The sequence below is a fragment of the Botryllus schlosseri genome, chromosome 10, assembly GCF_051294905.1.
Source record: "Botryllus schlosseri isolate E-star chromosome 10, Bs_hap1, whole genome shotgun sequence".
NCBI lineage: Eukaryota > Metazoa > Chordata > Ascidiacea > Stolidobranchia > Styelidae > Botryllus > Botryllus schlosseri.
This window is the reverse complement of record NC_137245.1, coordinates 22,487,682-22,503,642: the sequence shown is the minus strand read 5'-3', so window position 1 is coordinate 22,503,642 and position 15,961 is coordinate 22,487,682. Positions and strand designations below refer to the sequence as shown.

Sequence of the window (15,961 nt, the reverse complement as noted above, 5' to 3'; positions counted from 1 at the left end):
TTTCGTCATCATTGCAGAGTCGTTTTTCGATTGATACCCGTTTTACCAAATTTAATGCTCGGTAAGCCGGTCAAAAATGACCGTCAAATTGCCTGTAGCCAAATGGAAATTGTGACGTGATACAATTTCACTGAGCCGTGAGATTTGCTTGTGTCGACACCATATAGGACACTATGATCATAGCAATTTATAACGTACGTTGTAAATTGCTATGCTATGATGGTACTCTACTGCCATAAAATACGTGGTAGCGATATATTCGATATGGTTGAGGGGGAACTCACTTAAACGCACCCTGGCATTGTTGTGATGAAATTTAGTGCTATTCGTGTTGTTTGTGTTCATGCAGGTCTTTACTGCTGCAGCTGCTCCCGTGCTGCATGCATATGAATGCATCTATGTGGGTTGGATAACAGCAAAATCTTACTAAAGATTCTGAGGAAAATCAAGATAATTTCGATAAAGGGGCATTGTCCTTCATCTGCAAGCTAGGATACATACTGATGAATGATGATCACCACGCTTGCCACGGTATAGTTCTACGAGACAACATCACGCAACTCTCGTCAAGCTCATGTCTTCTGTCAAAGTGGCAGTGCGTGTGCGGCCATTCAACAGCAGAGAGAAACAACTCAATTCGAAATGTATTATAGAAATGAAAGATACTATGACAGGTGAGTCTTCAATAAATCACATTCACACTCTTTGCACAGCATAACGTTTTGTTGTCCTCTGTTGTCCTCTGCCAGACTGTTCAGAGTCAAGTGTACCTGTTTGATGCTGGTGTAATCAGACTAGATGACCTTCACGGTCTTATCGATTATTCCTATCGAATACCGTGCGCGCATATTTTCTGTACCACCATCACTGCCGTTTGTTATGTATTTTGGTTAGATGAAAATAAAGACTCTCTCTCTCTTTCTCTCTCCTCTAACTCTTTCCAGATAAGTATCATCTATCGTTGATAATGATAAAGGAAAGTTTTATTTACAAACTTTATTTACTATTAGAATTATTGGACAGCCTATAAATATGAAAATATGGATTTTATAGGTTTTATACAATATATGTTGCCTTTTCCCGAACTAATAACTGGCTGTTTTCTATTGATTTGATTGTTAGTAACGATAAGTAACTGAGGATATTGAAAATTGTGGAAATGAGGTCGATACCTATAGGCCTAATGTAACCAACATATTTTATTTGAGCAAATGTCTAACATTAGCGACTAAGCGTAGCCTCATGTGGCATCAGCGTCCAACCAAATGAAGTAGTTGCTGAAAATGCTATCATCGATGTAAGTGATTACTGATCACAATTAGAGACCATCTGCTGCAAACATCAGTGATTATTTAGTCAGTTAAGCATTGTAGTTAGAGAGAGAGAGAGTCTTTATTTTCATCCAACCAAAATACATGAAAAACAGACGGCAATGGTGGTGGTACAGAAAATATGCGTGCACATTATTCAGTATCTGATAGGAATGATTGATACGACCGTGAGTGTCAACTAGTCTGATCACACCAGGTACACTTGACTCTATACAGTCTAGCTGTAAAAAATGTCGGTATAAAAAAGGAACATTGAAAAGAAAAGTAAGTGACGGTAGCAAATGATCAATGAAGCAATGTCCGGGCAAGGCAGGACAATGATGTTAATATAACGACAAGAGGTGATTAAGTAGGTCTTTTTTAAATCTCTTATAAGGCAATTCACGGATATCTTGTGGTAATTCATTTAAGATGATAGGTCCTGAGTAGTCGATAGATCTCTTAGCTTGATTGCTATTGGGTGGGGGCAAGTAGATATTTCCCTTTGATGAGGATATCGTGTAATGGGAGTAGACATTTTTAGCAGGCATGAAAAAGTCATCAAACACATGAGGCAAACTATTGGAAAAATATTTGAGTATAACTTTTGATACTTCGAAGCGATATAGTTCGTCAACTTGAAAAATCAGCTTGTATATTGTGCATTGCCTGATACAGGCTAATGCACCTGTCACTCCACAAACTTGAAGAGCAAGGGTATATGCCTAGCCGATGAATACAAGGTTGCATTGTAATTGAACTGTATCTACTCAGTCTCTCAAGGGAGCCCTTCTTCGTTTCAAATCAAGACAGTCTGGCTCAGTCTCATGGGAATGCTTAGTGTGGTGTGAGTCATTTAACCATAACCATTGCATAAGGAAGATTCACTTGGAAACCTCAACCATTAACCAGCACACAATTGAACAAACAGTTATACTTATAAACACTATGATGTGATTAATAATCTATAAGCAGGGCTATAGAGTGGGCTCAATTTACCACCAACTTCAATTCCGACAGGCATTTTCAATATACCGGTACTGACTTAGATGCCTAAAATTTGAATTACGCTGACTCCAGCTCTTACTCCTAATATTTTCTTCACGGAACAGAAATTTTCTAATAACAAGTATTAGGTTGACGAAATCATATCTAATTGTGACATTGACTGCAATTTTTGCTGTGCAGTGACGACGACAGGGCTGAATTAGAGATATATATTTCTTTGTTTTGTCAGTTATCATTCTACGTTAATCAAAATTCATGTATTTCATGACTTAGTCATGCCATGAATATTTTCATATGTATGACTCATCGCTACACAATATAATTATGCCCTACCATGTTGTTAAATCAGCAGAAATATGATTAAAAGTAAGAGAAGTGTAGTGCTTGTGTATGTTATCAACACAGAAAACAACAATAAAGAGTCGTAATTATCCAAACTACAGAACTGATAATCAGCTGCTTTATTATTTTCAGCCGTTCAACACACAATGTAGGCCTACTGTACAGTGTACAATGCAATACACAGGACACAATGCAATGAAGCATTCTATCTTGATCTTCCGGTCTTTCCTCACTCTTTTCATTCGCTTCCTTGTATTTGTCCGTCACTGCGTCTTCCTCTAGGCTTATATAAAAAGATGCCATAAGAACACCCCTGATACAAGCACACACTATCTAACTACTGATCACAAGCAAACAGTGCTCGAGTACTCGTGAGTGCAGGAAGTTTTACCCACTATAGGATTTTTAAACATGCAGATATATTTCTATCACCAACTTGACAAACTTGTTAATTTCTGTTACTGCAAGTAATATACGTAGATGCATACAATCATAAATGATTGTATCAATTTTTTTTTGGTAATTATAATTTCAATTACCCTGCTTACTAGTTTATGTATAGCTTCTAAATTTTACAGACTTTGTCGCTGTAGAGTGCATGAGATGCATCACTGTCAAGCTATCAAACTTTTCCGCACTCCGTTTTGTTCGACGTTATTGCCAGTAAATTTTCACGATTTGTGATATAGCCTATTGCCTATAGCCTACCCAAACCCATGAATCCGAAGGGTGTAACAAAATTTCTACGACTCTGACTCCAACAAGAAGAAAAAAATAACTGTAACTCCGACTCCACATCCCTATCTATAACAGTGTTATGGTAACGAGTATCGGCCTTGATATACTGTCTCATACTAAGCTTTGATGCCTCATCGCGTGTTGCTTCCATTGAGAAATATCAGGATATAAGATCTCTCTGTATTCATTTGATCGGAAGAGTTTTTAAATACGCTCAAAAGTTAGGATTAATAAAATCGGATAAAAATTAGCATGTATGCAAGTCTATTTTATGCCCGCACCCCATATTTTCAGTGATCAAAAATCCAAAGTTACCAAACGAAAAACCAAGAACCTTCAACTACGACTTTTCATACTCCTCCTTCGACAAGGTAAGCTGACATCGTCGATTCCAACAATTCAACCTATATTCTATATTATATTCCATCAGGATGCAAACGGGAATTATGCGTCACAAAAAACTGTCTACAACGAGTTAGGCAAAGAAATGCTTGAGCATGCAGTGCAAGGTTACAATATATGCATTTTTGCGTACGGTCAAACTGGTGCGGGAAAATCATACACAATGATGGGCAAGTCAACAGACGAAGAACCTGGGATTATACCTCAGGTGATATTTAGAAATATGTGCCACTGCATCTGCATGGACTGACAAGCTGCAATGTAGAGTCACAAATTGTTCCATACAATTTCTACCCGTGCATTTGTACATAGGCCTAACAGTCAAGGCCATTTGTGAACGTGAGTGATCCAGTGGCAATATCTTTTTCCTCGTGGAAAAATATGCACAATCGATTCAATTTCATGAATTTCTACTATGAAAATAACTGCAATACGAGTATCGTTGGATCACTTTGCGCAGAATTTCTTTTTACTACTGAAAAACGAATCTAATATTGCCACCAACGTTTAGTTTGTTAATCTCATGCTGTAACTTTTCACAGTTATTATGCAAATGCTAGAGGAGATGTTCCTAAAAAACTAATGAATGGAATGGGTGACTAGTTCTGCTGCAATTACCTCATTGATATTTGTTTTGGTTTTGGATAGCGTGACTCGCATGCACTGCACTAGATCAAGTCAGTTTTGGTATTTTTATTTATTGAGTAAATCCGCATTGCGTAGTTTCTTGAACTGCTGAATTGACCCCACTAAGATTATTTGAATATTTAGACTGAGCACCGCTGACGGTGAATTTAACACTCACATGTCATGTTTAGCTATGCCAGGACCTTTTCGGTATTGTCAGCGACAATGCCGATGAGCATCAGACCATGACTGTTGAAGCGACCTACATGGAAATTTATCGCGAAAAAGTGCGAGACTTGCTGAATCCACTCGGCGACAGAAACCTGCGCGTACGGGAACACCCGCTGCTGGGTCCGTACGTGGAGGACTTGTCAAAGTCTGTCGTTCAGTGCTACGACGACGTGCGCGATCTGTTGCACGACGGGAACAAAGCGAGGTAGGACGCCGTGGGAGTGTTGATGTCACACAATGACCATATTGCTTAATACCAGGTAGCACGTTGAACTGACAATGCATGGCTTGGAGCATGTTTACTACCGGCATTGGTAAGCGGATATTAATAATTCTCGGCTGTTTTCCGTGTACCAGAGGTTTTCGATTCGAAGTGGTCAGCATTTAGTGACGTAGAAGTAGTACTGTGAATTTCTACTCCAATTCAACTAAAAGTCGATGCAGAGAATGAAAGCTTTGGAAAGCAGGCTTCTCGACAGGGTTGTAATTGTACCCAACTCACAAGGTTATTTTCACTGTTATAGTTTTGACTTGAGCCAAGTCGAGTCATTTCTAATTCGCCACCGATTCAAGTCCGAGTCCAAGTCGGTGAGTAGAGGGTCGAGTCCAGGCCATAGTGTTGTGACTCGAGTCCAAGTCATTGTGTTCAGTTTTTAATGCTCAGTTTTGAATTCATTCCGGTTCAACCCACTTTTTTCAACTCTGCTCGAGCGATATCGAATGGCTCGCATTTATAATATCGTAATTTTCCTCAGTCCTTACAGTTTCTGGCCCTGTTTTCCAAGTATCAGGGCTGATAGACGAGACACCAATCATGTGGGGGCTTAGCTATTCTTCAAAGTTACTATGAAATGTCTGTCTCGGCCGTCCTAGTCTCGAGTCATATGACTTTGTTCGAGTCGTTTTACGCATTTGAAGAAATGAGTCAAGTCGAGTCATTGAAACCCTCCAACTTGAGTAAGTAGTTCCGACGGTAGATTTGGTCGAGGAGCTGCATGCTTTCTGCAATTAGACAGTGGTACATCGTGCATCTTTGCCACTAACACAAAACGGTTAACGACAGTTCAGACAAGTGGAATTCTTTCGGAAATAAATTCGGTTACTGTGGTAGGGGGCTAGTTTGCCCAGTTGTTGTGGCAAGTTCTCTTGTAAAGGTGATGCAAACATACCCGGAGACTACTTTCTACTTTACAAACTCAAAAAGTAGTCTACAAACATAACCACTTGAGTAAATAGTGCGGATAGGCAAAACCTACTGGAGAACTCGGAAAAATGTAGAAGTACTTTAATACCGACCACCTCTGGCGTCTGGCACTCTCTGCAAATTTTATATGTCAATGGTCGGTAAGGGAAAGAGAGTGACCTCACGCGCATGAACCTTTCGCTTCTGAATGCTTCATCGCTAGCTCTTCGACTCATTCTTGATTAAAATTCACGTCACCGAAATGGGGGTGCTGTATTCCTTCCAAAGCAAAGTGCTGGGGTAATGGGACTATTGCGATTGTGATCCAGTCATTTTCTTTCTGACATATTAATTGTTTGCGTTACACGTGCTTCAGAACTGTAGCCGCCACGAATATGAACGCCACCAGCAGCCGGTCTCACGGAATTTTCACCATTATATTCACGCAGAAAAGGCAGGACCCGCTACTCGATATCACAAGCGAAAAAGTGAGTCTACAACTACCCCAGTGGGTGTAGCGATTCCGAGGGCTGTTAGCCTTGTGGGGAATGGCGTTATTTTTCAAGGATTGGAAGAAATATTGTGCGTAATTGTGGGTTGAACAAGCCTAGCAAAATTTAGTGAAAGTATCTTTCGCTATTTTGCAATTTTATTTAAAGCACTCCTAATTTTTTGCAGTACTCAGGTAGTCTTTGCCCACTCCACATATACCGCTAACTCAGTCAAGTTTATGTGTTTTTTTACTACTTCAACTACCACTTGACGGTTGAAGTAAAGATACTTTTTCAAGTTTGGATTTTGTAATGTAGATAGTAGTTTCGGGATAAGATAGCATCACTTTTACAGGTGAAATTGTCATGACATCTGACCGAAAATGGCCCCTGCATCATGGGAACTGAATATATATATTCTTTATTTCCGATTTAAGTAGTCACCTTCAAATCTCCTTGAAACTGCTTACTTGAGCACTTTTCATACGTCTCGCTTTCCAAATTTACATGATGTAAGTTTTACGTCTCTTGGGAATCGCTACTTTGACTTGTAATTGAGTAGCAATACCAACTACTTTCAGCACATCTTTACTTCAACAGGTATTTGACGACCTAGCCTAAGAAACTTCACCAACTCTCTTTAACCAGTGTCATGTCCGTCAGCTTAAAAATAAAATATAATTGTTTTTAGGTGAGCAAAATCTGTTTGGTTGATCTGGCTGGAAGCGAAAGATCCAGATCGGCTGGAACTAGCGGGAATCGTCTCAAGGAAGGGGCCGATATCAATAAGTCGCTGACGACGTTAGGTAAAGTGATTTCGGCCTTAGCAGAACAGGTGAGTTTATTTCATAGATTTAGTGTCAGTAGGCTTATTTCTTGCTATCTCGCGCAGACGAAAAAGAAAAAGAAAGGGGACTACGTCCCGTACCGAGATTCGGTGCTGACTTGGTTGCTGAAGGAGAGCCTCGGGGGAAATTCAAAAACTGCTATGATTGCAGCCATCAGTCCGGCAGATCACAATTATGACGAGACGCTCAGCACGTTAAGGCAAGTATTTGGGTGGACGGTGGACATATGAGCGCACAAGACTCGAGCATTCGGGTTGAGGCTAGGCAAAGGGCTAGATTTGGGGTTAGGGCATTAGTTTTTAATTAGGGTTCACACAAACCTCTGGGGTTCACTGAGGCAGTCTCGCAGGCTTGCTGGAGGTGATGACACACACCCGAGTGATACAGCAGGAGTTACACTGATTGTCTGCTAACTTCACACGGTCGGTACTTACTATGCTTCAGTGGTTTACTTGTGATATTTGTTTGAAGTAAATTTACAAGTATAATCAAGTCATTTGGGGTACAGAACTTGAGAATAACGTGAAACAATAACTTCATATTGTTAATTTATTCACTACAAGCTTTTCGACTAATTCTCATCAGTAGCGAACGTCAGTAATAGGGTGAATCAAATTTGAAATGTAGGGACTATTTTGTCTGTATGATGTAATAATATCAAAAACAAACAACAAATAGTCAGGCAAGATATAGTAGTAACGATACAAAACAAACGTTAACGAGTACATATTCGCTCATAAATAACTGAGAACGACATCACAGAACGGTCCGTGGACGTATGAGCAATGAGCATGCGACATATGAGCATGTGGGTTGAATTACGGGTTAGGGTGGGTCAGGGCAAGACTTGAGGTTAGTATGTATATAGCGGTTAATTTCGGGGTTATGTTTTGAGTTAGGGTTAGTATTGGGGTTACAAAGTCGCATGCTGAAGTGACGCATGCTAATGTGTCCCATGCTCAACTGTCGTTTTCCATTGTGTCGCATGCTTGTGTGTCGGGCAACCCACAGAACATTGATGAAATATTCCAAGAGTGTAGAGGAGCTCGTTCTGGCGACGGAGAATCGGCTTGCACAGCGGTATGATCGTAGATTCCAGAACCTTCAAATGAAGAAGAGAATGGCCACGAGCAACTATAAAAAATTGTCTGTCAATGTGATGATTAGCATATTCTAGGTGGGGTTATAGATGCTGTCCAATAGCTAAATTACAATCAGTAACTTGCCAATTTTGTGTCATTACTTATTGTACTGGGATGACGTCAGAAAACAACATGTAATGATGAACACCTCTATTTTGGGGATGGTGTAAAATTGTTGTAGAGTTTCGTCCTTCTGGTTATTTATGCTTGCAAATTCAAAGCATTAGTATTACACTGGTCTACAAAAAATTTCAGGTTTGGGTTTTGACAACTGATTTTGGCTAATTTTGGGGCGCTGAATCCGAAAATGACCTCAGATTTTCTCCATCACATCACGTTTTTGAGATATGAAATATTCCTAATTTTTCAAAAAATCAATTTTTGACCCCCTCCGTTGTTAAAACAAGGAATTCTGATGCAATAAACACTGTTTTACCTGTATTAATCTAGCTTTAATTAGCAAACAAGCATTCTATATTAGATTCACGCAAGTTTGAGTTGTTTTTATTAAAATTTTATGCCCCGGAATAAAAAATAGGCATGCAAAAGAGCAACCATAATAAAATTAAACGCTACATTATGCAGACGAAGATTTCGATAGGACAGTAACAAGGTATCATCTGAATTACAGCCGAGAGTTCACACAATATGGACATAGACATTCCAATGAAGTGCATAAATTCTTAAGACAGAAACTTGGGCAGGGCGAGACCAGAAACAGTAAAAAAAAAGAGGTTTCATAAAATATGAACTCGATCTTCACTTATAATCTTTTGAGGGACGAACAGCATCTGGAATTTCTCTTTACCAACTCCAGCAATAGTCGGCTATCATACGAAAATTCAGGTACAGGTGGCGACTATGTCCTAGTCCTTGCTCTTACCGGATTTTCACTGGTGTGGGAAATGAATGAATCCATTAGTCCCATCGACCTTCACAACGTGCCTCTATAATATTAATATCTTGGCTGAAACGTTCACCCTGTTCTTCACTTACTTTCCCAAGGTTTTCTCTAAACTCACCCGCATGGCTCTACAAATCGTTAACTTTGATGTTCATCCTGCATCCCAAATCTTCAAAACTAAGCAGTAGCTCCCTTAAGAGGTCTTTTCTAATTTTCGGCATTTCTGTTCCCCAAAAAACAGCTCCGAAAGCATTCCAAGCTCTAGACTCGAATGGCAACATTGATTATATACAAGATTTTAATTCTTTGAAAATTGCCTTATTTGAGGTCCATTGAAAATCCCAGTTCTTTTTTCTCTTCACTGAGACCAGAAAAAGCTTAACAATATCATTTAAAACACCCCCTTCATGATCCAAAGCTTTTACACATTGTTTCATGAGACCAAGTTTAATGTGAAGAGGAGGCAAGAGGATCTTTTTGATATCAACAAACCGATCACGTATGATATTTTTGTCTCCAGCCGTCAAAGTGAGCCTTGGACGTCACTCTTCTTTGTTCCAGAGCCGATCCTTGACCCTGCTGTCCCAGTAGCATAGGAAACGTGGGTATTCGGTGTAGCCACTTTGCTGCCCCAGCAAAAAGTTCACCATTTTAAAATCTTGACATATGAGCCAGCCATGGTCATGGTGCTACAACTTTTCGAGAACGGTTTTGATGTTCTGATACTCTTCTTTCATTTTTCATTGCGATAAAATGTCACGCTTGTACCAGCTTTGAGAGTTGCATTTTTGCATGCCTATTTTTTATTCCAAGGCATGAAATTTTAATAAAGACAATGCAAATTTATTTGAATATAATATAGAATGCTTTGTCGCTAATTAAAGCTGGATTATTGCATATAAAACAGCGTTTATTGCATCAGAATTCCTTGTTTTGAAAACAGAGGGGGGTCAAAAATTGAATTTTTTGGAAAAATTATGGATATTTCATATCTCGAAAACGTGATGTGACAGAGAAAATCTGAGGCCATTTTCGGATTCAGCGCCCAAAAATTAGCCAAAATCAGTTGTCAAAACCCAAACCTGAAAAAAAAAAGTTCAAATTTGTAGACCAGTGTTATTATTTGTGCCAGGTATGCAGATAGTGCTAAACAGATCAAGTGCAACGCCGTGGTGAACGAAGATCCCAACGTGAAACTCATTCGCGAGCTGCGTGCCGAGATTGAAGAATTGAGGACACTTCTGCTGGCAAAGGACGCCCGGGCGGTTGTACCACCGCCCGTTGAAGAATGCCTGCTGACTGATTCAAACGGTTATTATTTTTCGAGAGTTTTTTGCCTTCACTAAGTCCGTTGTGTTATCAAGAAACACGATTTGCGGTTTGTTATCCAAATTTCGACATTTACAGGAGACTCGGCGGAGAAAGGTACATCGGATATTCTGGTGACTTCGAGCACTCTTGATCTGATACAGGTAGGCATCCCTTTATCAATGTTCAACTCGTGATAATTGACTCTGACCACTAGTATTGAGCAGAATTGTGGATTTTCGTAGGTCGAGCCAATTTGAGCTTATCTTTTGCACCACAAAAAGCCCTCCTGCAGCCAAGTTGTCCTATGAAAAAGGCTTCATATAGATAACAATCACAACTTCGTAAATACGAAGGTAGCCAAAGTGGTCAGTGTACAGCGTGAGCGTCCTGACAGCGTACTAAATACATCCTGGTTTTGGTATAATCGCTTGGCGTACCGAAAGGGTTCTTTACTGACCGGACCGTCCATCCCTACTTTTACGACCTGGTTCGGCCGCACGCTTCCTAAAGCTCGTGTTTACCGTGCAAGGTGTCTGAAAAAATCATAGCGGAACTGAACGAGACGTGGGAAGAGAAAGTGAAGAGATCCGAATTCATGAAACAGCAGAGGTCTGCTGTTTTTGCACGACCTGAAATCTGTTCGGGCGTCCGGCAACTTTTTGCGTTTCAGGGAAAGCGCGTTGACCGAACTGGGCGTGTCGTTGCATCAGTCTGGCGGGGCTCTGGGTCTGTTTTCTCCGAAGCAATTCCCGCATCTCGTCAACCTGAACGAGGACCCGCTCATGTCCGAGTGCCTGCTGTATTCGGTGAGAGCTGGAATCACAAGGTCGGTGCCGTTGATACTTCGCGAAATCTGTCGGAAAGTCGGAATCTAGTAAAAGCTGAAAATATGCACGAGTCTCGTAGGCCGGGTATATATTTTTTTAATAACTAAAGTATACGCCTTCACACTAACAATGCTTCATCACCAACATTAAAGCCTTGGAACCTTAGTTATCGATATCTCAGCATCGAAAAGCATGTTGCTACGAATACTCAGGGAATGACAATTCTGTCGAGTACAGATCAACGCGCACAATGACCCCGAAGCGCAACAAAATGGTCATGCCCCAGAAATCGGAAATTATCTTTCATGACGTCTGACGTGTGGTCGAAAAAGATACGTATTTGAACTTTCCATGGCAACATTATTATTGTAATTGCGTCGTAATTAAGGGTTCTCGAATACTCTACTCGACTCTAAGCTTGATTGACTAGAAATGTTTCACCCAGTTTTTTGATTGACGGCACGAGTCTACCCCATCGTTTTCTTTGTGTTGGTATAATGAACAGTACTAATTTAATATGTTTGATTTTTTTCTGTATATGACTCCACAAAGTTTCTTGCAAGTCATACTCGTACATCCTAGGGTGGGGTCTGGTAACGCGAGCGTCCCTCAAGACATTGTGTTGAGCGGAAAAAGCATTCGGGACGAGCACTGCATCTTTCATAACGTGACGGAAGACGACAGGGGTATGCGCGAGGCACTCGAGCGTGACTGAAATGTGCGTTACTCTTTCGTTGTTTGCAGTCGTCGTGAGAATCATACCTTGTGAAGCAGCGCAGTCTTACGTGAATGGAAGGGAAGTCACCGAAGCTTTGGAGCTTCAAACCGGTAGCAGGCTCATTTTCGGGAAGACCCACGCGTTTCGATTCGTCAATCCGAATCAAGGTAATGTAGAGTGTCTGGCGCCACGTGTGTTTTTGTGGGGTAAATGTTGTTTCAAAATGTATGTTCTGTTGCAATACCTGTGCCGGTATATCTTGAGATTGACTCTTCATGTCGTGTTCTCGTGGTACTAAGATCGGTGGTATGTCACAGATACCTGTCTGAAACCTATTACGGACAGAAACCCAGCCATTACACTTGTTGCACCATTGTCACATCCTGCTGAGAGCACCAATTAGCAGGACTGATGTCAGGCATAGCATTATAGTTTTTTATTCATAGCAGTGACGGGATTTCAAGGGTGGCTTTTTTGTTACATTAAAATCGAAAAGACAGGATCAACTTACCGTAATGGGACCGCTGACACTTAAATCTGCCCAAGCGTGTCTTAAAGACAAGACCACCAGCTAACACAGACGCGTGCCTTTTCAGCTCGCACCAGCGTCAGGCCTACCAGCTGCGGATATAATGAGAGCGTGTCCGATGTCGTAGACTGGGACTTTGCGCAACGCGAACTGCTGCACGAGCAAGGCATCGATATGAGATCGGAGGCCCAAAGACGGTAAGTCATGATAGCGTAGCTATATCCTAGTATTTCAGAGAATGATTTCCCAAATAGGGCCCTAACCGAGTCAGTCCAAAGACTAGCTTGGTAAAAACTAATTACTGCAAGGCGCCTGGCTCTCCGGGATAGTCCGTTTTATATTTTTAGAATCCTGTGTGTTCTTATTTGATCGCACATGACCTCGAATTGGCATACTACCTCCCAACTTCCAAGTTGTAAGGGACAAAGTCTTAATCAGTGACTGCGCGAACTCATTTGTGATAAATAGCGAGAACTCCGATATGATTACCGGGATATCAGATACATTCACACATGCGGCAGCATCGCTGCTACTGTCATTTTCTATGCCTGCATTCGCGACCATTGCTCGTGTTTTGATCCATAAATTTAGCTAGCTCACGTTAGGGAATGGCAGGTTATCGTAGAAATATTCTCGACTACGCTGTTCAAATTGCGTCTGCATTGACGATGTTTTCTATTTGGATTACTTGTTTAGATTGATTGAGGCCGGTACGGAGAGCAGTGGAATATCTGTCGGGGAAGCATCGGTGAGTATCAGTATGTGTAGTTCAGAATTACGGTGACGTGACGGGTGTTGGAGAACATCTCGCATGCCGACAAGGCAACCAAATTGTAGAGGAAATGGCACCCTCCGATTTGTTGCGAGTGCACCATCGGTCTGATAGAATGCCGACAATACTCTGTGGACATATGAGCATCTGACCCTTGCTCATGCTACACTTGGACATGATGGATAACGTTATGGTTTGTTTTGGTGAGAAAACTCAGATGCTCAAGTTTCGCATGCTCAAGTGTCAGTTTTCGTTGTGTCGCGTGCTGAAATGTTTGGCAACTGCCGGCAATATCTTTTTTATAATGACATGGTTTGATATCGTTTCGCTCGTGAAAATAGCAGTTCCTTGTGTCAGGAAACGGTTCCTGTTTTATGTCATTTCTTGTGGAAGTGGCCTGTAAGTAAGCACTTGGAGTACTCAAGTATGTTTTCACTACTTGTACTACTCGAGTAGTTGTATTTTTAAACCTACATTTCCACTTTGAGAGTGTTTGAAGTCCAACTACTTACGCTTTACTTCTAGGATGTTGTGCAATAAAAATTAGTGTGTTTACGAAAATATTAGTTTTTCTGAGTGAAATTGTCAAAACAATTCATCAATGTTGCCACAACGATGGCGTATAATTCTGGAAGTTTTCAGAAGTATTTCTCTGGACTACCTCTGACTTTTTATTCCGTCTTAGATCGATGAATCGGTTGCGACGGAAGCGAACTGCGCGGAACGCAAGAAGCCGCGATCCTGGAGAAAAGTCGCGGACTGGGTGGAAGACTGTGATCCCGACGCAGACGCCAGCAACCGCAAGGAAGACTCGCCCCCTCTCGCCGAAGAAAGCCACGTAGACGACGAGAACGCAGGCGACGCGCGAAACAAAGACATCGCTCAGCTCAAACAGTTACTCAGAAAGCTTAACGTTTCCGGCGACGACACGCAGGAACTGTCGAAAGCGATGTTGAGCGCCGTTCTGTCCGAGGAGAACGCGGCCGACTGCGAGAGAACGGAATTCGAGAGAGCGAATGCGCGCGTTGACGCGAGCGACGCCAGGCGCGCGGACGCGTCGCCGCGATACGTGTTCTCCGAGGACTTTAGCAGGCCGTCGCACGGCGTGGTACTGCCGCGCCAGTTCGACACCAAGGAAGAGCAGATCGCGTGGCTGATGGAGAACGACAAGGCCTTCCGGCGCGGCAGGTTGCAGTGGCTAGCCAGGCAGGAGAGACACAGGAAAAACTTGGAGATGCGAGAAATCAACAAGCGTAACAGGCGATCGTGGCGTGGCGGGAACTTATTGGAATCGGACGCGCGGCCTAGCGTACAGCGTAGGTCCTACGGTAACGGTAGGGATTCGTATTACAGCCACAAACGAAGGACGATGCCTTGCGAAAGGGAATTTTCGGACACACAAAGCGACTCTCAACCTAAGCGCAGATCGGCGTACTTTGACAGGCGAAGGAGGACTAGTAATAATTTCGGCCGTTGCGGTAACGACGACGTTGTTCCGCAACGATAGCTTTGTCTTTATCCTGTGTTGTATATCTTGTGCATGCGAATGATATAGTGCCTTTTCTGATGTATTGATGAGACTTGTACTGTGATTGCGGGTTCGCGATTGGTCTTCAAATAAAACACGTTTGAGAATGGACGATATACAGTGCTGGCTATTAATGTGGGCGAGGCCCACTTAGTTTTAATGTAGTCTATCCTTGCATCCATGCAACAATGGATATGGCCTAATCCAGCGCCTGATTCGAGTAGTCGAACCTGAATCGAGTATCAATTTTAATGATTCGAGTCTAGTGAAAGACGATCGTTTCGAGTACTGAAATTATACCCTCGCCACTGAAAGTTCATTCACCAACGACAATTCAAGTTTTGATACTATTTTCCACTCAGGAAATCTCGATTGGCCGTGTCGCAGCTTACGAGACACAGTACAAAGCTACGAACGTTACTGGAAATAACACATTTGTGAAGTCACCATCATCCCACAATATTGTCAAGAAGTGCAATGAAATCGGTATGGTCGAAAAAAAATCTATCCAGGCCCGATTCAAAGCCGTGTTATAGTGTCATATATACATCACGTAATTCCGTTCCATATGGCGCACTAATATCTAGTTGGTAGTCTAGATGCGAAAAGGGGGTCTGGGGGATCCACTCCCTCCCCAGAGGCTGCGATTACATACTTATAGGGGGCCCCGGAAGTGTCACAGGAGCAGGCACAAGTTTTTAAATCCCACGGACTCGGGAGTTCATTGATACCACTGCTCCAGCTCCATTAAATACCCGAGCGTAAACTATCAAATGGGGCAGTTGGTAGTTAATATCATCGGTTGCAGCAATGATCATGTGACTTCTCTTCTGTCAAATCACAGGCGACGCGGTTAGTTAAAAAAGGTAGCCCAACGAGGCAACAATTCTTAATTTAGTGAAGGGTTGCTGTTAAATTATGCGAGGTCAGGCGAGAGTATTAGCGTAGCATCTTATGAAATGAATCGGAACCGTAGCAATTTTCAAACAACTGACGGCTTCAAGTTGATAAAGTAACTGTCAGTGTTGGGATCAAGTCACTACCTTCGAG

At 41.8% G+C, this 15,961-nt stretch overlaps 1 protein-coding gene across 1 annotated transcript; it reads left to right on the top strand.

Annotated features, from left to right (window-relative positions):
* Positions 1–307: 307 nt before the first annotated feature.
* LOC145447887 (kinesin-like protein KIF1A) lies at positions 308–15,027 on the top strand. Its single transcript, XM_080326154.1, has 16 exons — positions 308–674; positions 3,693–3,769; positions 3,829–4,008; positions 4,619–4,863; positions 6,218–6,329; positions 7,024–7,167; positions 7,225–7,379; positions 10,359–10,537; positions 10,634–10,698; positions 11,067–11,146; positions 11,208–11,363; positions 11,947–12,050; positions 12,109–12,249; positions 12,679–12,808; positions 13,308–13,359; positions 14,069–15,027. The coding sequence occupies exons 1-16, from the start codon at positions 575–577 to the stop codon at positions 14,888–14,890; spliced, it is 2,742 nt and encodes a 913-aa protein (XP_080182280.1). The 5' UTR covers positions 308–574; the 3' UTR covers positions 14,891–15,027.
* Positions 15,028–15,961: the final 934 nt, after the last annotated feature.